The sequence below is a fragment of the Emericellopsis cladophorae genome (assembly GCF_022114955.1).
Source record: "Emericellopsis cladophorae strain MUM 19.33 chromosome Unknown NODE_13_length_450635_cov_117_157991, whole genome shotgun sequence".
NCBI classification, from domain to species: domain Eukaryota; kingdom Fungi; phylum Ascomycota; class Sordariomycetes; order Hypocreales; family Bionectriaceae; genus Emericellopsis; species Emericellopsis cladophorae.
The window spans coordinates 164,105-189,660 of NW_026250938.1; the positions used below are offsets into that span (position 1 = coordinate 164,105).

General features: G+C 53.7%; 7 protein-coding genes across 7 annotated transcripts; 2 read left to right on the forward strand and 5 right to left on the reverse strand.

Annotated features, from left to right (window-relative positions):
* Positions 1-1,150: 1,150 nt before the first annotated feature.
* On the forward strand, positions 1,151-2,347 carry J7T54_001288 (uncharacterized protein; the record flags this gene model as incomplete). The annotated part of the gene is made up of 1 exon (XM_051505249.1): positions 1,151-2,347. The coding sequence occupies one exon, from the start codon at positions 1,151-1,153 to the stop codon at positions 2,345-2,347; it is 1,197 nt and encodes a 398-aa protein (XP_051363287.1).
* Positions 2,348-2,640: 293 nt separating this feature from the next.
* On the reverse strand, positions 2,641-6,539 carry J7T54_001289 (Protein of unknown function (DUF3433); the record flags this gene model as incomplete). The annotated part of the gene is made up of 6 exons (XM_051505250.1): positions 2,641-4,037; positions 4,350-4,670; positions 5,124-5,300; positions 5,457-5,875; positions 5,930-6,302; positions 6,371-6,539. The coding sequence occupies 6 exons, from the start codon at positions 6,537-6,539 to the stop codon at positions 2,641-2,643; spliced, it is 2,856 nt and encodes a 951-aa protein (XP_051363288.1).
* Positions 6,540-7,723: 1,184 nt separating this feature from the next.
* J7T54_001290 (Glucan synthesis regulatory protein-like protein) lies at positions 7,724-9,397 on the reverse strand (the record flags this gene model as incomplete). The annotated part of the gene is made up of 3 exons (XM_051505251.1): positions 7,724-9,231; positions 9,282-9,334; positions 9,387-9,397. 3 exons carry the CDS (start codon positions 9,395-9,397, stop codon positions 7,724-7,726), a joined length of 1,572 nt encoding a protein of 523 aa, XP_051363289.1.
* Positions 9,398-12,362: 2,965 nt separating this feature from the next.
* J7T54_001291 (exocyst complex component-like protein) lies at positions 12,363-15,624 on the reverse strand (the record flags this gene model as incomplete). Its single annotated transcript, XM_051505252.1, has 2 exons — positions 12,363-13,020; positions 13,070-15,624. The coding sequence occupies 2 exons, from the start codon at positions 15,622-15,624 to the stop codon at positions 12,363-12,365; spliced, it is 3,213 nt and encodes a 1,070-aa protein (XP_051363290.1).
* A 489-nt stretch (positions 15,625-16,113) lies between these two features.
* Positions 16,114-17,932, reverse strand: J7T54_001292 (epoxide hydrolase; the record flags this gene model as incomplete). Its single annotated transcript, XM_051505253.1, has 4 exons — positions 16,114-17,348; positions 17,538-17,620; positions 17,678-17,808; positions 17,867-17,932. 4 exons carry the CDS (start codon positions 17,930-17,932, stop codon positions 16,114-16,116), a joined length of 1,515 nt encoding a protein of 504 aa, XP_051363291.1.
* Positions 17,933-18,809: 877 nt separating this feature from the next.
* J7T54_001293 (uncharacterized protein) lies at positions 18,810-20,504 on the reverse strand (the record flags this gene model as incomplete). The annotated part of the gene is made up of 1 exon (XM_051505254.1): positions 18,810-20,504. The coding sequence occupies one exon, from the start codon at positions 20,502-20,504 to the stop codon at positions 18,810-18,812; it is 1,695 nt and encodes a 564-aa protein (XP_051363292.1).
* Positions 20,505-22,002: 1,498 nt separating this feature from the next.
* On the forward strand, positions 22,003-24,858 carry J7T54_001294 (mRNA degradation protein; the record flags this gene model as incomplete). The annotated part of the gene is made up of 1 exon (XM_051505255.1): positions 22,003-24,858. One exon carries the CDS (start codon positions 22,003-22,005, stop codon positions 24,856-24,858), a length of 2,856 nt encoding a protein of 951 aa, XP_051363293.1.
* Between the last annotated feature and the right edge of the window lie 698 nt (positions 24,859-25,556).

Here is a 25,556-nt window from a genome sequence, read left to right on the forward strand (position 1 = left end):
CTCAGCCATCTTGAAACATGATTACAATGACAGTGGCCTATGAGGAAGCTGATCGCTCAGACATTCTCCCTTGGCAGACGCTGACTCAAAAAATCTAGTCTGTCCGTCTGTCCCCCCCCGGCCCCTGGCAGCTCCGCCATGCCTCGAAACAGGACATGCAGGTCCCTTTGCCGGCCCATGACTGGCTGCGCGCCATCTGCGTACCTGGCGTCGTCCCTGGCAGGTTGACAGATTTTGCTCGCCTTCTGGCTTCGGCCGCCCAGAGCCCATCAAATTGCGAGCCATCTCTCGACGCCATCCCGGACGGACCACCCGCAAACCATGTCCAATCGTCCGCCAAGCCGAGCCGTCGCCTTTCTCTTCGGGCCTAGTGCCCCCGTATTGGGCCTTGTGCTGCTGCTAGACTAGCTGGACAGCCCAGCCTAGTGCCGGTGCCAGTGCTCATGCTTGTCCCCGTCTCCTGAGACCCATCTCCACCGCCTCGGCCATGCGCAGGAACGCATCGTATAAGACGACCGGCCACCTTCGTCCAGTCCCCGTCTTGTCTCTACTCTCTCGTCACAGACAGTTCATCGTCTCCCAGTCTATCCTTTGTGGTCCTTTGTCGTCAAGACATCCACCTTCATTCTTCATTCTTCAGCGAGGCTAGTCCTTTGCGGCCCTCCGTTCTTCTTGCATTACGACACCGCCTGGCGCAGTACCTTCATTCTCATATCAAGTCGAACAACCTCACGGTCAAAGAATTCGGTCTCTTGCATAACACGCTCTCTTTCTATCACTCTGTACAACCTGCAGGCACCGTGCCCTCTTTCCAGTAAGTCTCTTCTCTGAGTCAGACGTCTTCCAGACAAGCAAACAATGGCGCCTCCTTTCGTGTGTAACTCATGAGGTCTCCCACGACAACAAAATTCACACAAAAAGAACGCCGTCACTGCTTTGTCGATCGCCAGCTTCTGTCTCTTCCATACTGCACCATCACAGATGAAAACTGACCATGATTCACCAGGACTTGCATACCACTTGCACGCTTTCGTCTTGACGACAACAACCTCCCACAACTTCCAACAGGAAAAGAATCTACGTCTGGCACGTGAGATTCTACAAAAAACCACACAAAACCTTCTACGACGAATCGTATTTTCTCTTCAAAATGCTTTCCAACACTTTTGCCTTCCTTGGCATGGCCTCTGCTGCCACCGCCCACATGCTCATGACCAACCCGGTCCCCTACGGAAACCCCAACAACAGCCCCCTGGAGGCTAACGGCTCCGATTTCCCCTGCAAGAACGCCTCTCCCGACGGCAGCGTTGGCCAGAACGTTTACAAGGCCGGTAGCACCCAGGCTCTCACATTTCAGGGTGGTGCAACTCACGGCGGCGGCTCGTGCCAGGTTTCCGTCACCACCGATCTCAACCCTACCCGCGACTCCGAGTGGAAGGTTATCAAGTCTATTGAGGGCGGCTGCCCAGCTCGCGGGGAGGTTGGCAACATTGGCACCGATGCCAGCGCTGCTGACCCCTACGAGTATGACTTCGAGATTCCCGAGGAGATGCCTGAGGGTGAATATGTCTTGGCTTGGACTTGGTTCAACAAGGTCGGCAACCGTGAGATGTACATGAACTGTGCTTCCGTGCAGATCACCGGTGGCTCTGGCGACGACTCCTTCCTCTCTGGTCTCCCCGACATGTTCGTGGCGAACATTGGAGAAGAGTGTGGCACTGTGGACTCGACCGATGTTATGTTCCCCAACCCAGGCAATGTTGTCGAGCGCCTTAATGGAGCGACCGATGCTTTTGCTAAGCCTACCGGCCCTGGTTGCCCTGCTCCCAACGGTGGCGGTGATGGTGGCAGCCCCAACGCCCCTCAGCCTACTGCTTCTGTCCCCTCCGCTCCCGAGGACGCTGCACCCACATCGGCCCCTATTGCGACCAGCGCCTCGATTTCCACCGGGCCCAAGCCGACCGCTACCATCCCTGGAGGTGTCTTCATCACTGTTCCCACAACTGATCCCGTGGCTCCTACTGCTACCCCAGAGCCTGAGCAGCCAACCCAGCCTGAGCAGCCAACCCAGCCTGAACAACCCCAACCCGAGGAGCCTACCACCCCTGAGCCCGAGGTTCCCTCCTCTGGATCTGGCTCGCAGGCCGCAGGCTCTCCCTGCACAATCGAGGGTACTTGGAACTGCGTGGGCGGATCTTCCTTCCAGCGCTGTGCTAGCGGTGTCTGGTCAGGGATCATCAACCTCGCGCAAGGCACCACTTGCGATGAGGGCCAGTCTGAGGCACTCAGCGTTCACGCATCCGCTGGCGAGCGAGCCATGCGTCGCGCTCAGCGTATCCGCTACTAAACAGCTAGGACGGCTTGGTTTGGAGACTGGACTGGGGTAGGGGATCCACCGGCAAACTTCGAATTGGGAATCACGATTCATTGGGGTATGGATAGAGGAGTTCAGGTCAATTTTAATATACATCACCAAAACATATAGGAGTCCGTTCGGAATACGTAGCCTTATCCCGCAGTTGAGCTATGTTTATGAAGTGGTTCTACTCAAAAGAGTTCCTTTTCGATGTAAACTCTTCCTTTGGAGGAAATGATCTCCTGTCCGTCAATGATTCCAACAATGTTCTCTCCCTGTTCAGATTATCGAGCCACATTTGCACTGAACAGACCGCAGCCTTTCCTAGCATGCTTCCCCGGAGACGACTGTACGATCGGTACGACGTACGGATCCATCTCAATGCCCACATGGAGGGAGCCATCGTGACCTACGAATCGCCCGAAGCTGTACGTGGATGCCGCCGTATCTGCCGTCGAATCGTGGCTCTTCTCAGTCAGCTGCCGGCTTGGGGCGATATAAGCAGCGATGGACCCGATCGTGGTGGGTAAGCGAGGCAGCGCAGGGGCCGAGCCACGCGTGTACACTGCAACTGCGATGGCCATGTTGACACCGAGTAAGACCATGCTCGTGACGAAAGCTCCCTGTTCCATGAAAAGTCGGGTTTCCGGGAGACGCCGATGGCCATCGACCTTGTCACTCGCGTTCGGCGCGGGAAACAAAAATGATCGATTGAACGCAATGAGAAGTGCGACTAGACTCCTGAAGATGGGATCAAATACCTCTATCATTTCGTCTGGGTCCGGTACGGGTTCTTCTGCATCGAGAAAAGCCCTTGAGCCTGACTTGACCGTCATTAGATGGCTGATCCAATCCCTTGTTAATGTGTCGTTATGCCAGCCCCCGGGTCCTTGGCCCAGTATGAGATTGACGTTGGCCAACAAGCCCGCGCTGTCGTCCAAAGTTTCCAGAGCTGTAGAAACGTCATCTGCATCTTCCACTGCCTTGTACCCTTGGACATAGCCTTCTTGATCCACTTCGATATCAAAAACCGCCGTCTGTAGAAAAGGCTGACAGATGGCGAAACTCCCATCAATAGTCCCGTTTATGTCAGCCGTCTTATTCGTCCTCGCCCAACCGAGGATCAGACTCTTGTCACATTCCAGATGGGCACCCATGTTGATCACATCGGTTCCGGTACCGGAAAATTCCCCTGCGGAAGCTCCTCTGGACAGGGTCGATTCTGAATAACGCATCTTGCTCCTTGCGACGGCCAGTGTATCGGGACATTCAGTGTGCGCGGACTTGTCTGGGAACTTGTACTCAGGAAGCAGAGGAAAGGCGTGCGAAGCGATTGATGTACAATTGCTCTCGATGCCGAATCCACGCGTCCGGAAGGAATAAACCCCCGTACCCATTTGCTTCGCATTTTTGTCGATCTCCCATGATTGGAAGAAGTAGTCGTGCGTCACCCAAGGCGGCAAAGGTGTCCCGCTTGACAGATTTGCTAATGCCGAAACCATGTGATCATGGTAGAACGATGTGACAGTGAAGTTCACCAGGCTCAGTCGAAAATTTGAAGCTGCGTCGTTGTCATAGACTGGCGCCATTGTCGCGTAGAAGACCTCAGGATGATGTGCCATGACGCTTTGATCTTGGAAAACGGCCGGCAAGCTGATCGTCAGAATATTTGCCAAGAAGACTGCACAGCAAACAATGCTTAGCACAAAATGCCTCCGTTTCAGCGCTCTCCACAAAGTGAACTGTGGTGGCACCGAGGTATAAGTCGCCCCTATAGATTGAGCTGAGGGTGCATTTCCTCGCAAAAGCTCGTTGAATGGCTGCAAGACGCAGAGCAGACGGTTGACCAAAACCCAAAATGGTTCAATCAAAGTGGAAAGAATTGTCGGTATGTAGTTCTCGAGGATTTGCTGTACTTCTTGGTTCGGCGAAGGTCGTTTCAAACCTTGGGGAATGTTAGGTGACGAAGACTTCGCAGGAAACGTTGGCTTACCGTTGAACTTCATTTCGGCCCATTTCAAATAGCTGAGTCCTCCAAGCATACCAAGAACCGCGACTACGAAGGCAAAACCGGACTCGAGCTTCAGGGCTGATGGCTTGACAGGGGGATAAGAGACGTCTCCCACCTTTTGTTCCGCCTTTGCTACCAGAATTTCCCCTTCGCTGCTGACCCGAATCTCAGAAGTCTCGGCAGCTTCGTTCCAAGCAAGTCGAAACCTGCGGTTGCCGAGAACTTGGGCTAAGGAGCCATTGTCTCCATTGTCTGCTGAGCAAAGGAGGTTCACCATCTGCGGGCTGTCGCGGAGAACGTCTGCTGTTCTTTCGATTGAGGATGGATTTGCGTCCAAATTTGAAAAGACCCCGCGAGTCAACCACAGCATGACACCGGTGCAGATTGCAATCAGCAGCAAAAGTGCTTCCAACGCGATGGATATGGGCCTGTTGACTACTATACCGTGCATGACGAAAGTGGACGAGGCGGTATCGTTCGCATTCCCCGTCTTGTTTACCAATAAGTGACTGACCGCTGCCGCGAACAGGCTTTGGTGGGCAGCATGGTATGCTTTTCGAAGGACTTCCGAATCCGAAAAGTAGTCCGTACTAAGATTCTGTTTCGCCAAGGCGAAGCCAACCATATTAGAAGTCGGAATTGTCAAATTTCGACCAGCCAGTTTCGCGTGCTGATCCACCACAAAGCTGTACGGATAGTCTCGGACTTTCATTTCCTCAGGCATCCCGTTAGCAAGAAGGAACTCGAAAGCCGTACTGTTGAATTCGTTGCCTGACAAGATCTCTTTAGCTCCAATCGTCTCGACAGTGTTTTCAACTGGTTTGTGTGTGTTCGCGTCGACGGTTAGTAGCACCTGCTGCTTGAAGTAGCTCGTTTGGCAGAATAACCCAGTGATATTATAAGGTCCAGTGTCCTTGGAGAACGGGTCAATGTCTGCGTGCGCCCATGTTGCGAGGAATTGATGTTTGACGTCGGAATTCGATGGACACTGTGGTCTTCCCAGAGCAAAGCTCGAATATGGACTGTCACTGTATCCGATGTAGAACATGGAGTATTTGGGCGTTTTTGGTATGATGACACTTGCGTTACAACCTTGACCGTTCAGGAAGTCGTGCGTGTTGCTCGTTTCGCCACCAGAAAAGGTGTTGCGCATGATTTCCGCAGGCCAGCAGTCAAGTTCGGTGGTCAAGCGTGTTGTTTCCGCGGTCCAGCTGGCCCCTGGCTGTACCGGTGAATTTTTGGTAGCATAGAAAGGTAGGAAGGCTTCAGTCGGAGTCATGAATGGTGGATATTGCTGCTCCAACCAGGCAATAGCATAGCCTGTGTGTAGGATCTTGGAGTCAAGAACATCTCTCTGCTCAGCAATTGGAAGTAACTGAGCTCGGGCATCAAGGTCGCGAGTCTCCGTGAGCTTGACCTCATTGGTACCTAGCTGAGCCGACTGCAACGGGGTAATTGCCCAGAAGATCAAAACCATGGCGGTTCCGGACAAGAACACCAGCCAGTGCCTGGCAGCAGTCAGCACAGACAACGACTTGAACCAGGGACAAGTGCACACTTACTTTCGCTTTGCGGCCACAAAGGGGACAAATGCCACAAAGGTGAAAGGGTAATCAAGCAACAATGAGTCCTTGGCCAGAGCGCCCTCTGGCTTCGACATCTCAAACCACGGCTGCATGCGCTTGACGTCCAAGTCCACCCAACTCCACACCAAGCTGTATGCGACCGCAAGCACCTGAGGGACATACTCGGATGATATCCTGGCCCATTGGGGTATCTCATCGAGCGAGGGGGACAATGCCAGCCCGCCCTGTTGCGCACTCTTCTGAGCAAGAAGCTCGATACCGACGATCATGAGCAGAGTAATGATGATAATAGCTGAGAGAATGGGCGCCGTCATGGACAGTGGTTTCCAGTTCACCGGATCTGACAGTCCTTTCGTCCGTGTTAACGAGACCAAACGAATCCATCTGGTTATGATTGTAACTGAACCAAGTACTTACCTAGTGCCGAGGGTTGCGTCCATCGTTCGATCAATGTCGGTTTTCGATCGATGCCGCCTTCCCCCTTTTTCTCGGCAACCTTGACCTGCGAAATGGTCTTCCATGACTGCTCCGTCACACTCCTCTCATCGGTTGGTGTAGGCGTATACTCGAAGCGACGAATGGCCATGGTCAAGGGCGTACGATGTCCGACCCAATGGTTCCCCAGAGAACGTAATTAGACAATAACAGCCAAGACAAGAATAGAACCAGAGCCCAGCTCCCACTCAAGCCAACAAGAAACACGATAGAAGATACAAGGGGCGAGTTGATGAAGAAACACTAATTGCGGTGCGGTCCGCTACTTGTAAGTGGCAGGTGGCACAGGTCCTTGATCCCTGGGGAGGACAGAGATCCGTGGCCGGGCAGATCTCTGTGCTTCCCAAGGATCGGGGCCAACAGCGAGACCTAACAATTCGTACAGCATTCTGTGGCAAACAATGTTAGCACCGACACGTAGAAGTCGTTGGTTCTTCTCGAAACATGAGCGTCTGGAGCTGCGGGTACCGTGGGACAAGTCAAGTGGCAGATCTAAGCGCTGGGGTAGGACAAGCGCCCGATGCGCGACGCCCGACCAATAAGAAGGGATGCGACGTCGTAGCGGATGGAGAAAACACACTGGTTACTAGACCGTGATCAGTCATACTAATCCGCGTTGTCCTCTTCCGCGGCCTTGGAAGGGCTGACTGGAAGCTGGATGAAATGGTGTTGGCGGATTTGACGAAGAGGAGATGCCTCCCGAGTCCTGGGCCCCACAGCGCAGCGCGGCAGCTCATCGAGGCCGCAGACCATGGTCCTCGGTCAACCTCGTCCAGGCATTGTCATTTGATCTATCATTACTTATTTAGACACGTAATTTAGACCCTCACAAGTCTCGAGCATTGCTGTACAACTCGTTCTTTGAAGGTAAGGTCAGCTGTCATGGAAACCCGACTGTCTGTAGACTCGGAATTGGAACCATCGGCAGGGTTCACGCCATGTCGATACAATATGTGTTGCTTGTCTTTCGCTATTAAAGTAAAAATTTTGCGTTCAAGGGGTTGAAGTGCATTAATAAGCCTATTGCCCTGCATCCTGCCAATGACCTGACAAGCGACCCACAAATGTTCAACCAATAGCAGAGACGCCAGGTGACGCTTGAACTTCCTGATGGCAGTCTGACACCATCAACGCCGTGACTTTCGCTGCTGATCCGCTACTGCTATGTATAAGGTACGGCCCGCCGGCCCCCGCAGAGTTGTACAATGAATAAGACAAGGGAGAATAGAAGAAAAGGTCATGCAATCATGCTGTGTACCATCCTCAGGATGGGACTCATATCTGAATCTCCCTCATCGACTCATCGGCGACCTGGGGCTGTTTGTCCCTGGCGACATTGGAAGCTGCACCTCCTTGGTCTTTTGTGAGCTTGATCAAGTCCGACTCGGAGCGCGCCAGCGTCTCCACCCTCGGGTTCTTCAACTCCTGACTCTCGGGCGGATTGTCAGCCTCTACCAATGTCGACGGCTGAATAATGGCGCTTTGTAGTTCCTCAGGGACAGCCTCCTCAGTGACCCTATACAATGGAGGCTGTTTCCCAAATCCAGTGCGCATGGGACTTGTGAGCGGTGAGCCACGCAAGCGCTGCATCGTACGGCCTCTAGCATCGCCAGCAACGTCGGCGGGACTAGCGTATGGTGAAGATGAGCGAGAGCCTAGAGGGGACCCAGCCTTTGCCGGGGGAGGCATGGGCTTCCGCGGAGGAGCACGACGTCCATACTTTTGATCCATCCTCCAACGAAGGATGCCAAAGTATGGTGGCTCGACACGCTTCTCTTTGAACTCCCGCAATTTGAGTTCGCCAGAGTCATCGTCAATGAACCATTTGCCGCTGTGGAGGTCGTCGGCCACCTGCGCCAGGAAGGCTGACCATGAGCGGGCTACAACGTACTTTGTGTCGTAGTCTCGTCCGAAAATGATGATCTGGCCCCATTTGCCTTTGGGTCCGGGGGCCAAGTCCACAGCCAAGTTGTTGCCTCCCCAGTCTCGCGCAAGAGGAATCCAGCGAGGGTGAGCGTAAGCCTGTCGGCAAGCGCCGGGGGGGACACATGTCTGCTTGGAGAGCAGAGCCGAGCGCCATTCGTCGGGGTTGCTGCCTTGCGATTGAGGTCGCTGCTTTGAGGACGAAGCTTCGCCATTACTACCGCCAAACGCCTTGGAGGGTACCGTTGTGTGCTGGGCCCTGGCTTCTTGCAGGAACTGCTCATTCACCCGTCTCCATTGATCCCACTCTTGCACTATCTCTTCGCAATCGAGCAGCATGGCGCTGAAGATGATGCCAGTAGGTCTCCCACCTCTTTCTTGTCCGTCGTGGATCATGAGAGACTCCCGCACATCCTGCGGTAACGAGCAATCCAGCTGATGTTCGAGTTCGTTGAGATCGTTGACTGTGGCGCCTTCACAAATTTGATCCCACAGCTCTGTGTAGTGTTCCTCGGCCCAGTCCATGATCCGTCGCCAGGAATGACCAACTGGAGGAGGAGGGGCGTGGCCGTCCTCAAAGGGCTGCATGGGAACCTCTCCGGCGCCCTGTGCCTCAAAACCATCGCTCTGGCTCGCATTCCTGGCAGCCATTGACCGTAAGCCAGGCGAGTATGACCCGCCATTGGGACTTGCCGGGGTATCGTTTGAAGGTGAAAATCGACCACTGTCATCGTAGTAGGGTGATGACACATCGGCGCGCGAATCTCCGGCTGTTGCCACACCAGTGAATGGGGTGCTGCTGCCGCCATTCTGTAGAGGGACGTGGCGGCCACTGCGTTGAGGTGAGTCGAAGGAGGAATCTGCATGACTGTTAGCGACCGTGTGAAGATTGAACACAGCGTGGACTGACGTCTGTCATTGCTCGCCATGGTGTGCCAGAACGACCGAAAGGCCGCACCGAATCTGTGCATGTCCGTTAGCACTGGAGTAAGGGTCTGAAGTCGCGTAAACTCACGAATTCGCCATTGTGGTTCTTGGTGCCCAAGTCTATTCGAGCTCAAAGGGTCGGAAAGCTTTGGGTCGACAGGGTAAGAGGGCCACGTTGATGTTGGCCGCAGGATGATGCACAGCTTCGAGGTCGAGATCGGACGCGATTAAGCGTGTTATTGATGTCTCTGACCCTGCGGAGTTGGGAGGTGGAATTTTCGGACCACTGGAACAGCGGGTCCGTGGCAGACTCGACAATTCCCAGGCTTGGGTACCGACCGGGCAACTGTGAAAACGGAACGGGACAGAGATGAAGCGTGAAGGCTGGTTGTGCTAAGAGAGAGGATTGTGTATTCAATATCGTCGGTGAACGAAGGACGGTTCGCGGGCGGAAGGGTCTCGGTAGGGCGATCGCGATGTGTACGACGGGAAGCGGCTCAAAGTTGGTCGTTCAGCGTCACAGAGGCCAGGCGACACCCTCAGCACCAGGGCGTAAAGAAGCGAGAGTGGTTGGAAAGAATAGACAGAACGTGACCGCTGCCTAAGAAGTAGGAAAGAAGGTACGCAGGCGGTTGTGAAGAGGTGAGGTATGAGAGACTGGAGATTGGAGGGTCGATTAGGGGAAGGCACACTTCAGAATTCGGAGGAAGACGATCTAGCTAAGTTTTAGCGGCAGGGGCAGTTGGTCTGCTAACACAAGCGAGACGTCAATGGCGTAAGTCGCGCTCAGGGGCGCGCTTCCAAACTCCAGTCAGTGGCCCGCTGCCGTGTCCGCTGCTGCCCGCCCTCCAGTCTCATTGGCCTGCTCCGCCTGGCGCTTCAGCCTGCTTGGGAACCTCCGGGGGCCTTGTTAGGGGCATATTAGCTCTGGCATGAGTCGATTTGTCCGTACGGACTCCAGTCCATTTCTTGCCACTTCCTCACAGAACGAATTCTCACCGAGATAGTCAGTTGACACGTGCGTCTAAATCAATTATGATCCTCGTGAAAAAGACAGCTTTCAAGCCAGTCTTATGTCATCCCCGCTCCTCAAGTACCGGTGCTCGGCTGCTGTCTATTTCGAGACTGTCCATGATTTAATTGGTGCCGCAACTTTCAGACGAGATCCTGAACGCCAAGACGTCAAGACCCCAGCAGTCCGCCCTGTATCACGGACTCACGGTCACACCGGTCACGCAGCGTTAAGAATGAAGTATTGGCAGTGGAGTCTAATTCCATGAGTGGTACTTGCTGTAATGAAGTGATCACTTTCGCAAAGTCAGCCTTGATGAATGCTGATGCTCGCCAGTTGCCAGTTGCCAGTGGCCAGCTGTCTGTCCGCTGGTAGTTATCTCGCCCCTTGATTGTGACGTTGCAAGGCTGTCTTATTCCCCAAGAAGATAGTCACGTGACTAGCTCAATGACCTAATGGATCATGATCAGACCGCGAAGCCTGACCCTGAGATTGTTTACCAAGTAAGGGACTGTGCTGTCTACCTTAATTATGCTTTATCATGCTAGTATAAGACTCGAGCTACACGTCAAACTTTGAGTCCATGCCGAAACCTTAACCACGCGCCTTCGATGAACTGCACAACGAATGACTTGAGCGAACCGGCTCTCTTAAATTTGGTCTTGAAGCCTATGCAGCATCTTGGTATATTTAGGGGCTACGCATTGAGTTTCTGGGTAGCAGTCGCAGCGTTTGTCCCAATGATGATGACTACTTACCTATGTGTACCTGATGTTACGGTTTTCATGTTCTCATAGCCTTCGCGAACCAGCCAATAGAGTTCAGCCCATCAAGGCACATTAGGGGAAGCCAATCGAACAATAGCTTCCACTTAGACCATGTTTACTGAACTCATATACATAAGGTACCTACAGGTAAGTACCTATATATCTGACGATCCGAGTTGTCCCTCGCTTCTTCGTCTCATGCCATCCATCTCTGCCTTATCGTCCAAAACAACACCCACGGCCGCCATCGTCCACATAGTCGTCATGAGCGCCAGCATCCCTCTGCACAACATACGAATTCTGGTACACACATTCAGTTACCTCGTGCCTCACGATACTGCAGCAGAAAGACTCATGTTCATGAGAAGGGTAGTCTGCCTACACCAGTAGGGTCGGGAGTTCGATTCTGCCCAAGGGCGCATGTTCTCTTCTCCGGACACGAAGGATCAGGAATGCAATTTTCTTTTTGATTTTCATGTCAACCCCCCCGCCTCTGAACATGAACAGGTACCGTGTATTTGGTATACATGGTCAGGAAACACTCTGTAGGTGGGATCGTTGCGATTGTGCATGCTCTCTGCCCTGAATCACACTAACAAAGCTCGTAGGGCTCGTGGCTGCGGGAAAATCTGTCCCGAGAAGAAGAATGAACTGGAGCATAGCCTATGGAGTGGCCAACCGTTCCCCCATGCGACCAAAGGGCCGGATGGGAAGTACGATCCACGAACTCTCTGCAATATCATCATGTCACACACAGGCTTTGGTTTCCCCTTACACAAATACCATCTTGAATTCCTAGCAGAGCATCCAGAACACGCACAGTGGGTAAGGGGGCAAATGTTGCTTCGAACGCAGGCTCGAGATGGCCAACCATCCCACGACGCACCCAGAGGGCCGGATGGGAAGTACGATCCACTAACTCGCCGCAATATCATCATGTCATACAGAGGCTTTGGTTTACCTCTGTCCAAAGACGACCTCGAATTCCTGGCGGAGTATCCAGAACACGCACAATGGATAAGGGAACAAATGTTGCTTCGAACGCAGGCGCCAAATAAGACACTCGACAATCCCTCTAATAGTGAAACAAAGAAAAGGGAAACCCCTCCCCCTTCTTAACGTGTGGTTCACGGTAATTGAGGAGAACAAGGAGGGGGAGAATACCCAGCTACAGCATCTTTATAAATTGGTTCCCCAAAATCAATCGTGCATTGCGTATAAAGACAAACATGCTCTCATACTCCCGTGCTTGGCCGGTCATCTATTCAAAACAGACTGGCAAGAATCAAGCATCCCACACATGCTCACTTAGCTGCTGGAGCTTCTCGTCCATGGCGCGTCTACCTGCGCTGGCAATGCCTCTTTCCGGATTCGCCATCTGTTCGCTGAAGCAAAGCTCGATGAGAGCCTTCAACTCGTTGTACGAGAAGTTGTTGGGGTCGTTAGGATCACCTCCGGCTTGTTGGCGCTCCTTGCTTTGTCTTGCTTCCTCAATGATGTCGTCGACACCCTTATCGAAGAGCGCATAGTAGTTTGCCGCGCGGGCGAGATCGACACCCTGCTCTATGTTTTTGAGGTTTTGTTGCAGCACAAGAATATTAAGCTGCATGCGTCCCGAACCGTTCGCATTCATGGGCGAGGTCATCCATGCGTTGTTAACGAGATAGCAGTTGACCAGCCGTCCCAGACCAGTACGGATAAACCCCGTCTCTCTCTCTCGCAAATATCTTGCAACAGTTTCGTCGAAAAGTATAAGCTCCGAGTTCAGACTCAGAATGTGCGGATCTGGCTCGTTGACTTCTTGATCAAGGAGGTACGGCGCGACATCTGGCGACAAGGCGATGTGGAGGGAATGGACGATCTTGCATCGAATTTCCATGTGCAGTGTCAGGAGTGCAGTTCCCGCGAGCTCTTCAAATGACGACACGATGCTGTCAAATGCCCTGTGCAAATGTCAGTTTCCGTGTCTGTCTTTGCCTACGGCACACTTACTGGACAGTCTCCGGGGTCAGGGGTAGCTGTACGGGCCCCTGATCCGCCGTAGCCCTATCAGGGTCGTTGAGTAAAGTCCATCTTCGGTTTGCATCGCGGGGTAGATTGTGTCTTGATGAATCGGTCTCATGAGCGGTGATGTGACGCAGGCTAGAGATCTTGCTGGCTAGCCATTTCATGCTGGTATACAACAGGCACAGCGAGGTGATGGTTTCGCGATCCTGGATGATGTCGTTCATCTGCAGCTTTGTCTCGTTGGCTTGCTCGATCAAAAGATGGATTTCCTGGTCTGCTAACGCTTTGTCCCATGCTTCTGCAGCCCACATCCGTTGCATCACCTCGTGTAGCTCGCCAGAGTCAACAGCTGCTCGAGCAGCTGCTCGGAGGTTACCGTTGTCTACGGACTGTTCCTGGGTCTTGGTGACGAGTGATTTGAACCAGCTGAAGCAACGATCATAGTATCGCATCATTTGAGTCACAATCAAGGCGCTGAGAGCTTGGTCGGGAGGGATGGTTCCGAGCATACGGCAGAAAGCGGTCACCACTTCAAAAAACGCCGTCGTGCCTTTGAAGATTGGCTTTCGCGCCACCTTGTGCCAATGAGGGTTTTGAGCAAAAGCATCGGCTTCCCCGAAAACGGCATCACTAAGTTTTCCGAGGGTCTCGTCCAACTGCGGTTGGAACACATTGACAAGAAAATTGTCCAGGAATGTGGTGAGAGTGCTGGTAGCCAGATCAGAGCCGGGCGGAACGATCCCCCTGAGTCGTTGCAGAAAGATGAGCGTCGGGGGAAGCAGCAGGCTCATGTTGAATACACTTGACTCTACCAGGGATTTGTGTGTCCCGCTTGGTTGCTGACTCCCACTCATCGCCGTCCCACCGCGCTTCGAGCTCTCATCCACAGCAAGACGATTTTTCTTGTTGATTTCGGCCTTTCGCGAGCTGCTTGTCAGGCCGGGTACTGTTGCTTGGATGATGTTCTCAAGAGCGTCATACTCAGTGACCATGTCTGTCGACTTGGCGTCCAACTCATTAAACTTGAATAAGTGTTCACGAGACCCGTCCTTCCTCCCGTTCATGGCACTGGAGGAAGGAGAGTCGAATTGATAGACATCAGCGTCTGTAGTGACATAATTGTGGAGCAGCGAGCGAATCTCATTCTGATAGAGATTCCAGAGCTCTTTGAAGCTGCCAAGGAGTGCAATGTTGTTGCCGGCGCCTTCTCGGCGAATCAATGCCTTGATCGATTCGTGGAACACCCGGTGGCCTTCACTGATGGCTTCAAACTTGCCGTACAAGGTCCAGAGTAGATCGTATATAACATCCGCGCGCATCCGTGTTTCTCGGGCACTGTAGACGTGGAGACCGTCGGCCTTGGCTGTACCACCGCGTAATGAGCTGGGGTGCCGTTGATCGACTTCGTTGATGGTCTCGTTGACAACGCCAAAGAGCTCGACAGGAAGGCGCTGCTGCAGCGTCTCAACGGCGTTTTGTAGTCTCCCAAGCTTGTTGAGTGCCTCCACCAGGAGGCCGACGTAATAAAATGTGTCTGCCTCGGGATTCTTCATGGGGTCTTCTGTCACCGACTTATCGGGGTCCATGGCGTCAAGCACATTGTAGAAGGGGGTGATGGCGTTCCCATCATCGTAGCCCTCATTTGAGGAACGCTGCGTTTTGGACAAGTGCTGCCATCTGTCCTGGCAGTAGGGCGACTTGAGGTACAGATGCTCGTGCAGCTCTTCCACAAGGATATCCATGAGGGCTGATTCTTGGTTCGACAAGTAGCTCCGCAGCTCACTGAGAGCACCGATACCGTCCAGCTCAGGTTTCCTGAGTTTACGCAGAGCATTTTGTAACACTTCAACAGCGGTGATGAACCTCTTTTCAGATATGCGAGCCTCCAGCTGATCGGGCACGGCGCGGAGATCGTCGAGCTCATTCAGGACTTGTAGCTGCTCGTCGTACACCTGCGACGCTTTGGAAAGCTTCTTGAGCTCCGGGTCCGTCGTGCACAAGCTCGTCTTTGAGCTAGCGAGTGATTCTTTCAGTGTTCGAACACGCTTTTGCGAAGTGTGTATGCTGCTTTGGATCTTGTGGAAGGTACCAATAGAGCTATTGAACCCCTGGTGATGCTCGTGGACGATGTTCTTGAGAGACTCTTGCAGATACTTGTGCGTATCCTGGAATTTACGGTATTCGTGGGCTCTGCCAACGGAGCTGTTGTCGAGGAGCTGCAGGGCAAGCTGAACAGGTACGCAGTCACTTTCGTACATGGCAGGCCACTCCAGCTTGATGTGCTCGAGAACCTGTGTGATTTGCTGCTCAGCGTTCGTTTCGGATCGCATGCGCTGGCGCGATGGCATGGTACGGACGGCAGGTGGTTGCGACTGTTGGGGCTGGGGAGGAGGAGCTCTCGAGCTAGATTGGGGTGGCGTACCATAGCGGTCGTTGTCGTACCCATCGCCGTAGGGGTCGTAGTCTTCGTTCGACCTCCCGAGGCCGCCATAACCGTTGCCATTGCCATTGCGTGATGTCGCGCCGTACCGGTTCGCCATGGCGGCGGTAGTTGGAACGTGTGCAGCACTTTAGAATAAGGCTCTTGGTCATTTATGCATGGTCGCGTAAATAATCCTAGCGTCCAGTGCTCTCAAGCGGTCCAGCACTCGAGGCACTAGGTAGAATGTGTTTCCGCGTCTTCGAAGTCGTGGTGAGAGAGCGCAGTGTGTCACTTGTTGGTGGGCTGGCTGGGCAGACTGTAACTGCGCCGACATGCCCCCAGGACAACTGAGCTGGGGTACGTACCGATTCCCAGACGAGGCAGGTACGCGCACGGACCATTTTTCTTCGACCTCCATGTCGACTGAATTACATGATCTTACCAAGTCCTTACAATGCTCACAGACCGTAATCAGTCCCTCTGAGAGAGGCTACAGTACAATCGTCTACAAGTTCAAGTGAGCGCTTACTTTGATGCCAGCCTCTTATCATCCTATGGGGGTATCTACCGCATAAACTTCGTCGCCACAATTGTGTCTACACCATGCTCACGTCGTCCTCGACTGGGACGCGGTTCCCGCCATATCTCTAGCGCCCACCGCAATGACCGTGTCCGGGCTCGAGTCGTGATCCTGACCATCTTCGTCCCCGCTGATCGTCTCTGTCACACTCCCACTCGACAGCAACGGTTGCTGCGTCGTGGACGTCCGCCGCTGGGCATCTGGCCCAGGAACCTGCAGAAATTGGTCGGACGGAGATGTAATCTTCTTCGGCGATGACAAGGGAGGGCTTTCTGTCCCCTGGACGGTCGTGCCTGAAATATCGGCCGGCGCGTGCGCGTAGCCCCCACTGACAATTTGCCCCAGCAGGACAGCGCCGGGCTGCTCGGTCATTTGCATCCTCGTGTCCTTGGCCAGGATCTTCTCTGCCAACCTCCTGACGCCGTGGACGAGAACCTCGGGGCGTTTCCAGGCGATCAAGCCGGGCGTGCCGGGCACGCACTGCTTCGCAACGACGTCGTAATTCGACCTGCCCCATACCGGGCATACGTAAGGGTGGTTGACCGGCAGAGGCAGGACAGCTGTCTCGGCAGGGCGTTCGGCGCCGGATGCTTCGTCCAGGCCAGCGAAGACGGTCACGGCGACTTTCGGCCTGGTCGCAGGTCTCTTTTCCTCCTCGCTTTGTATCGCCGAGTATGCCCAGAATCTCATCATCGACTCGGGTCCCGGGAGCCACGTCAATTCTGTCAGGGTGATGAGCTCTTGCGAGGAAAAATCCTTGTCGGCACCGAGAACCCGCAGGATCATGAGCACGAAGAGCAGCAGGCCCGTTGGCGAATCGCAAAGGGCGTAAGAGAGGGTGTTGGGTTCCCGGAATCCTCTTCCGTCAAACGCATACTGTCCAAGCTGAGCAACGCGGGCTCTTCTCGCTTGCGAGACCTGCTCGTTGCGTAGTGCTGCAATGTCCTCTTCCGAATAGCCCAGTTGCGGTCTCTTCAAGAGCCCCACCACTTTCCACTTTGTCCATGCCAAAGGGGCCTCTTGGAGCTTGGGTGCTTTCCACGGGGGCGAGACAAAGTGCGCTCCAAGGCACGACCCTTGGAACTGCTCAGCTAGACAGTTTGCTAATTTCCAGTCCGTCTGCGCTGGCGAATCTGATGAGGGGCCCGTGTTGGACACCAGATAGTGTTTGTAGCCGAGACGGTGCATCAGCGAGTCGAAAAGCTCCGCGGTCGCTCTGATCACGGGCGTATTGTTGGGCAATCGGTCGCTGAAGCCGATGCCTGGTAAGGAGGGAATCACCACATGGAATGGCTGATGCGCGCCAGCATCGGCAGGGTCGTTGAAAAAGGGTATAATATGACTCAAGGAAAGGTTGGTGAAAGGGAAAGGTGGTATCAAAAGTAAAGGAACAGCATTGGCATGTGGCGAAGAGGCGTGGATAAAGTGTAACCGTATGGCCGAGTCCGTACCAGGCACGATCAGGCTCGTTCTGAACTGCGGCACCAGGTCATTGAGTCTGGCTTCTTCCTCTCGCCACGAATACCGCTCAAGCCTTGGGAGTGTCAGTCAGCGGGTCGAGAGAAGCAGCGCCAGGGCATGTGTCACTTACCAAAAGTCGATGAGTGGTTCTACAATGGGTTTCGGCTCCCACCAGTGCTTAGACTGGGGATCCGAGTTCTCATGGGGCAGTCGTGTAAGTTCTAGTTTTTGGCGTGTGAGATCGAGATATTTACTCGAAACCTGTCGCAAGTAAGATGTCAGGAGCTGATGGTGACTGCCGTTTCGCTCGGATACGTACGTGGATTTTGTAGGGTTTGACTTCTTCTCCGTAAGGCGTTCCAACTGTTGGCGCTGGTGTCGCCATTGTAACGCAGAGTGGTGCACGCTCTCAATCGCCATGTGTAACACTGACAGAAAGGATGAAAGAGAGGAAACTACAGCTGGGAGCAGGAGACAAAACGAGGTCGCGCGAGTAATTATGGTCCAGAATCAAATTATGAGTAAGAAAATGCATCAGCCTCACGAGGACGCGGTCAGTGTTTCCTCAGGGTCCAGCCAGTACCGTCTCGTATTATCCACCGCAGGGTCCAATTCAGTCCAGTCCAGTCCAGTGTCCCTTGTTGACGTGGCTGGAGACCGCTATTGTGGCGCCCCTCGCGCATAGCTTGCAACGAGCATTGCGCATGAAACGCACCGTCTGGCGCTGCCATGACTCCCTACGCCCACAATGCGGCTGCCAGCTGGCTTTGACGTGGCGGTGCGGCACTAAGGACCTGGTTTCTGCCCCTTTAGGTAGGGTGATGGACCAGGGGAGGTGTGGCGTTTCCTTGGAAATGAAGCTCAAAAATCAGGGCAGACATGCATGTGTGATTGCGATGTGAAAGGGTTTAATGTCAGCTGGCCCAGTGGATAAGCGAGGGGTTTGTTGCGACGAGTTGGAGGCTGCGATTGGTGACCTTCATTATTACCAAACGGGCCGCGAGCCGCGACGACTTTTGGGTCGAATCTTGCTTTAATAAGTTAGGTGCCTTGTTCTTGGAGCCGCAGCGTTGGAGGCCTGGGTTCGCTGGTTGACACCCTTCTCGGCTGTCGGTGTCTCAATTGATCGGCGACATCGGCGTCCCTCTCTTCAGACAAGCTGTCGCTTTCATCCCTGTGCTATTATTTCATCGCTGTCTACATTATCAAAGCTGCCTCGACGCCTGATGCCCATCCCACTGCGTACATTAAACCGTGATCCATTAGGCATTCCGCGTGCTAGAACTATCGGCTCCTTGTGACTGCGCGGGTGCTTGTCCTTGGTTTCCCCTCAAGTTGATCTGGCCAATGCGCGAGACAATGTTGCTGCCCACAGCGTCGACAGCGCCCCTCGGGGACGTCAACGTAGGCCCTGCGGCAGCCGTCTCTTGGACTCGGAAGAGCTTGATGGCTGTGCCATTCCAAACGCTCATGTTGCCTCGGGCAAACTGCATCTCGCTAGCAAATATGACGCCCCACAGAAGCGACTCGTACCAACCCAGAGCAAGCGGAGACCATTCAAACGAATGTACACGTGGCGGTGAAGGCTCGATCCCGTACACCTCCGTCTGCTGAACTTTGCGCAATGTGTCTGGCGAGGGGGGATCTTGCACGAGCGCTTGACGAGGCAGGACGGCAGAGACCTGCTGGATTATCGTGAGTATCGTGTGCAGAGGCAGCTCGGGCAACCAAGACTCAATCCAGTGGGCGGAGGGCTCGAATCCACCGGTCATCGACTGTCCAGCCGCTGAGTATGCACCGAGACTGGTGGTGCTGTTTTGTCTCGAGAATGATCGAACACCGACAGGCATTTTCCCTCTGGCCTTTTCAGACATCCCCCGTAGTTGGGTAGGCACCGCATCCTCCGCAGATGTCCCTACTTGATCCTGCGACGCACTGTCGCTCGTCGTAGATCGAGCAGGGGTTGGATGATATCCGTCATCGCTATCGTCGTCGTCGTCGTCGCCAATGGCGAAGGCTCCGTCTTCTGGGACCTCCTCCAACGTGCTGGTTCGAGCTGGCGGTGCAGGCGAGCTGCGCATGCTTTCGCTTGATGTGCGCAATGCTGCCGGATCAAGAGGGTCGAGCGGCTCGCCAGATTCCTTCCTTGACCTGTTCCTCCTTTCCATTTCTTCTTGGCCGCTCTCAAGTGTAAAGGTGCGGAGGGCCTCGATTCTCTTCGCATTCCTGACTATGGCGAGAACAAGTTCGGGGTTCTTGCGATACTTGTGCTCAACAACAGAGTTGATGGACTCCAACAGGGAGTGCAACAGGGTATAGTTGCTCTCATTCGCGAGTAAGAAGGAGGGCGAGGCCATTGATGAAAGCAGCTGTAATAGAACGGCACTGCTGGCTCTGTTCAGCTTCTCAATATACGGGGCCACGTTGTTGATGACTGCCATGAGCGCTGGATATATTGCCGATAGCTTCCCCTGACTGGTCGTGATGAGGGTGTAGATCGATTGGATCAAGAAATCAGCGTAGGATCCGTGGAATCCATTGATGCGTATGGACGGGGGTAGACTATGCTGACCCTCAAAAATTTTGTTGAGACTCAAGCCGAAAGTAGTCTCCACGCTCAAGGTCTGTAGTAGGAAAGCGCACATGCGCACGATCCCTTGTCGGGAGGGCTCGTTCTTGTACTCCAACGCGTAGAACAGTGCCAAGACAACAAAGTCGTGTACTCGGTTGGTATCGATGATAAAGGCACGGAACCGCTTGTTGCATTGTGTGATCTCCCAGAAAAGCATGATGACCTCTGCAGCGAAGCTACCCGATGTCTGGGTACCAGGAAGATAGGACGCCTTCTCTTGCAGTGGCTGGTTCAGGATTCGCAGCATACCATCCACGATGAATTGAAAATCTTGTGGCCGGTGAACGCGGCCGAGGAAATGACGATAGTAGTTCTTGGACGACATTGTCGATGAGTTCTCGGGTATCGGATACAGCAAAACATTGAGCAGAAGTTGCAACGAATGTGTGACTAGAACCTGCTTGGTGTCCTTGAACACAAGATTGTTGTAAGGCACTCGCCACGAGGCCGGGTTGTATTTCATGGACTCGGAATCGTTAGCTTCTTACAACAGTGAAACAGCCGCGAGGCTTACCGTATTCAGCAGAGAACAGAGCATCGATAAGACAACTTGCTTGTCAGGACACGTGCAGAGTTGTGTCAGAGTCCGCACGCCTCTCCCCGGCAGCACACCTGGCGTCATGTACATGCTTTGACCGGCCATTGTGATGAGCAGTCGTAGGATCTCACTCCTGTTGCTTTCGTATTCCTTGGTAGTCGCCACTGTTGTGTTGCAGCCAACGCCACTTTGCCAGATAGCGTAGGTTACTTTCGATTGCGCATGCTTTTGTGGAGGGAGCGTCAAGTCAACGAAGAAGAGTAGATCAACAAGTGTGTCTATCAGTTCTTCTGCGAGGGGCTTGACCTCTTCAAATTGCGGTTCGTCATCGTCGTCCCTTCTTGATTTATCCGTCGCTTCGTCAAAAAGGATTTCTGAGGCGATAGCTGCTTTCCGGGTTCTTTTTCTGCGCTTTGCCCAGAAGAACTGTTCTTCCCACGCTGCGAGGCTCTCTTTCTCGTATATGTACGGTAGTATTCTCGTCAGAATTCGGATACAGTTCAGCGCATCTCGTTCGGGTGCCAATTCGGGATCCGGAAAGGATGGATGATGTCGTAAGATGAACAAGCGTGAAGTAGTCGCTAATATCAACGTTTCGAGGTTCTCTAATGCGTTGTCTCTGGTGCGGCGGATATCGGCTGGCGAGAACAGGCTGAAGACATCTTCTGCGGACTCCGGAAGTTCCCAGAACTAGTGAACAATGAGTTTCATTCGTTTTGTCTCGCAGAGAATGCATTGACATACTGAGGTCCAATATTGGTCTTCAGCAGAGATGTGACGCTCCTCCGAGAGTCTGAATATGCCCTGCTTGAAGACAAGCTTCGAATCGCTAGCACCCATCGCGGCTCATGCGCGCAATGAGGGCGCAACGAATCGCAGGCAGTGTGAGACTTCGCGGTTCCAGAAGCAGCTGGCACAGAGACGCCGTTGTGCGATGAAACAAATGGTGGACAAGAGTAGCGTCTGAGGAAGCAGGATATCGTCGAGCGCTTTGGACAAGTACGACTCAATTACCCTGGCGGCGGCGTGTGAGGACGTTGACGTTGACGTCGATCCACTCGGCTACGTAAAGGCTTGGAGCTGCCAAGTGCCAGTGAGTTTACCCCTGTCACCAGCTTGCTTATCGATAAGGAAAATGCAACACGCGACGACCGGCGCGCTTTGAATTTCGCCCGCTCTAGTCGTCATTGCCGACCATCTCCAAAGGGGCACTGTGCACCTTGTACGGGTGACCGGCTACTTTTATGATTTTTCATTGCTTGGCTGCCGTTTGAACTGTAGCGCCATGCTTCTTTCGCAAGCTTTGAGCCGTTTGGGCCGGAACGTCCACCCGATCCGGCACAAGCAAAGATACCTCCACGCGTCCGTCCCTCTCCTCAAGCGCAGCCCGTCCAAGAAAAGGAGCAAAGCTGCCAAGGCCGCTTCGAAGACCGGCAAGCCCTCGATCAAAGGTGCTTCGCCAAGCAATGAAGATGGTTTTACCGACGATCCTCACCAGCCCATGTCGGAACTGGAATACCAGAAGTCAATATGGGAAGCCAGCCGACGTGAGGAGGCCCCGGACGCTGAGGGAAGTCTACTGAACGGGCCGGGTTTCTTTGGCGAACAAGTTTCTGAAAATCACCGACAGTCGCCGGACAGCGAACAGAGTAGCAATACCAGGCACAGTACACTGCTCGCTTCATTGAGGAAGCAGCTGGAAGATATCGAGCGGGAGGGATACACAAGCCCAACGCTCGGGAAATCGAAGAAAGGTGCTGCCGCAAAAGCGAAAGCCAAGGAAGAGACGGACGAGAAGTCGGAATCGTCAAAGTCAGAAAAGGAACCACGGCGGCGACGATCTCTCGGCACACCGTTGCCTGTCCGCACTGCTCATGCTAAACTGCTCAACCTGGTGCCCGTTGCTCCAGAGGAACAGCGTGACGTGCCTCAGCTCTCGCATAACCTCGAGCGTGTGCTGTTCAACCCTGGTGTCTATCAGCTCCAGGATCCGCGTACCCAAGTATTCAACTTCGACCCTTACCTGGCCAGTATCATGGCCGTGGAAGACTTCGACTTTGATGCTCTGCAGGCATACATCACATCTTCCAAGGACGAGCGTTTGATGGGAATGGCGAGAAAGTTTGGTGCTAAATATTGCGGATCGACGTCGAGCACAACCAGTGTCCTGTCGCATTTTCACTACCTTCTGTCCGCCTGGCGACAGCCTAACTATGACCAGGCTGTAACAAAGGGGTTCGAAATCCAGACCCCAAACTTCACCTCGATCATGTTGGCGCCTGCAGCTTGCTACGCTCGCCTCAAGAATGGCGTTTACGCCATCGACTCTGACAAGCAATACGATAAAGAGAATGTTCTCAGCATGCTAGGCAAGTCTATGGAGAAGCTCTTGACACTGCCAAAGGAGGAGTATGAGAAGTACCGTCGGACGCGATCCCATCTCATCCCCGAAGAAGATCGCAATGCCGAGGAAGCTTACAACTACTCTACCATTGGCGACTTCCTTCTGCGCTCACAGCTAGACGCCAAGGATCCTCGGCTACCGGGTGGCGGTGTGTTTGATTTGAAGACGAGAGCTGTGGTCTCCATCAGGATGGACGTGCACGACTACCAGAAGTATCGTGATTACGAGATCCGGGATCGTTTCGGCCAATGGGAGTCATACGAAAAAGAGTACGTGGATCTGATCAGGGCAGCCTTCCTCAAATACTCCCTCCAGGTTCGTATGGGTCGCATGGATGGTATCTTCGTCGCCTATCACAACACCCAGCGCATCTTTGGGTTCCAGTACATTGGTCTGGAAGAGATGGACAAGGCGATCCACGGTACGACTGATACGAGGCTTGGCGACGATGAATTCAAGTTGAGCATCAAGTTGCTCAACGAGCTCATGGACCGGGCAACACAGCAGTTCCCAGGTCGGAGTCTACGCTTCCACGTGGAGACCCGGCCAACAAATGTTCCCTTGACTTACTTCTTTGTGCAGCCCGTCACCGACGAGGAGATCAAGCAAGACGAGTCCTCGGCCAAGGCAGCTGTGGAGCGTATCACTGATGATCTCATCCGACAACGGGGATCTATACCTCAGGAGGCTCAAGAAGAAAGTATCGAAGAGGGAGAGACGGCTGAGGCGAGCACCACACCTGGGACGGACAACGGGTCCGGCCAAGATGTGCACAATAGCGAAGCTTGGGAGGAAATGATCGCCAAGGTTGAGGACACAATTGAAAATGAGTCCCTCGGTGTCGCTTCGGTTCGTGGCGCACTTCGCATTGCGCTTGAGGAGCGGGATCTGCTACAAGCAGCTTCGGAGGAAGAGAACCAGCAAACATTGGACATGCTTGTAGAGGCTTTGGCTTCGGCGGCGCCTGGCCGCAGAGAAGTGAAGGAAACAGCTGAGGAAACGCAGCCTGACTACGCAAAGGAGAACACGGACGCGAACGCTGAAGCGACGTCGACCGAATCAGGAGATGAGTCAAATCAGCAAACGCAACAGGATATTTTGAAGGACCTGATTGTCAAGGTCACTGAGGTTGCCGAGGCGAAGAAGCACGAGCTGCGTGACTTTGAGCGATTGGTGGCAGAACTGGCGGAGCGCACCCGCGATGGTAGCAGCAACGGACAACAGTGGCCTGAAGATGATAGTCCGTCCGAGACGAGGCCTGCCGAGGTGAAGTCGCAGGCAGAGGTCACGGACGCCATTCGCAACGGCGCCGATGCCAACAACGCCGAGACGCAAAAAGGCGAGTCCGACAAGGACCCTGAGAACATTCCTGAATTGCTTGGGATGTACGTGACCATCCGGAACAAGGTCAACGGCAAGGAGGTCGAGCGACCTACGCTGGAAGATTCTCGCAGTGACAGCCAGCGTCAGCCGTTTCAATGGTCCCTGGAGTACAGCATCACAGATATACCAGACCAAGAGGCACAGCGAATCTACCGCCAAATCACACGACGCCGTTCTGCTGCCCTGAACGATGAAGATCCGAGAAAGGTCGGCAATCGTTCTTGGAACGATGCGTTCAAGGATCAACTCCAGGAGTTGTCCAAGAGCGGGCGAAGATACCGCAAGGCTTTAGACAAAAAGCAGAGCAAGAAAGAAACGCAAGTGGCCTGGCGGACGGAGGACGCCGAGTCGTGACGCATCTGCCGCATGGGCTCGAGCGAATGTACGATATGTAGGAGATGTGTATGCTGGCGTCCGATGGCTGGGCTGTTTTGACATTTAGCGACGAGCATAAACAGGCGTTGGGTATGATCCTAGAGGGAATTCTTGTGTATGCCAAGATCTAGTAGAGATTTCTTGCTGCATGTAACAATGTATCAACACTGTACAGTCGTCAACCATCGAGCCCTGTGCACGCGCACCGACGCATGAGGTGAATTGATAGTTCAGCAAATGTTGAGCACGAGCAATGCTCCAAAAGCAGGTTGCACAGAACTGCAACCTGTGCATGTGGTATGTGACTCTACTGGCTGGGTCTCCAAACCTGAATACAAGCGGGCTGAGCCATGCATTTCACAACAAGACTACGGATACAGACCGGACATCTCACCTTCTTTTCCCTACCCTTCGCATAACCAGCGAGACCAATCAACCTTCGACCCAGCCATTGACCGCTGCACTCACACAAGGATCACTGTGCGTCGTCTCCATATACAGCACTTGAGGAGGTAGCTTTGAATGCAACTAGGGATAAGGCCCAAGCTCAAGGCGCGGCCTTCGTTGCTGGACCTCGTGCGAACGCGAAGCCACCAGGGCCAGGACGACGACCACAAGAAAGCTGGCTACCCTACAGTCACCAGCCACGCGATATCGTCATCGCCAACAGCGGCACC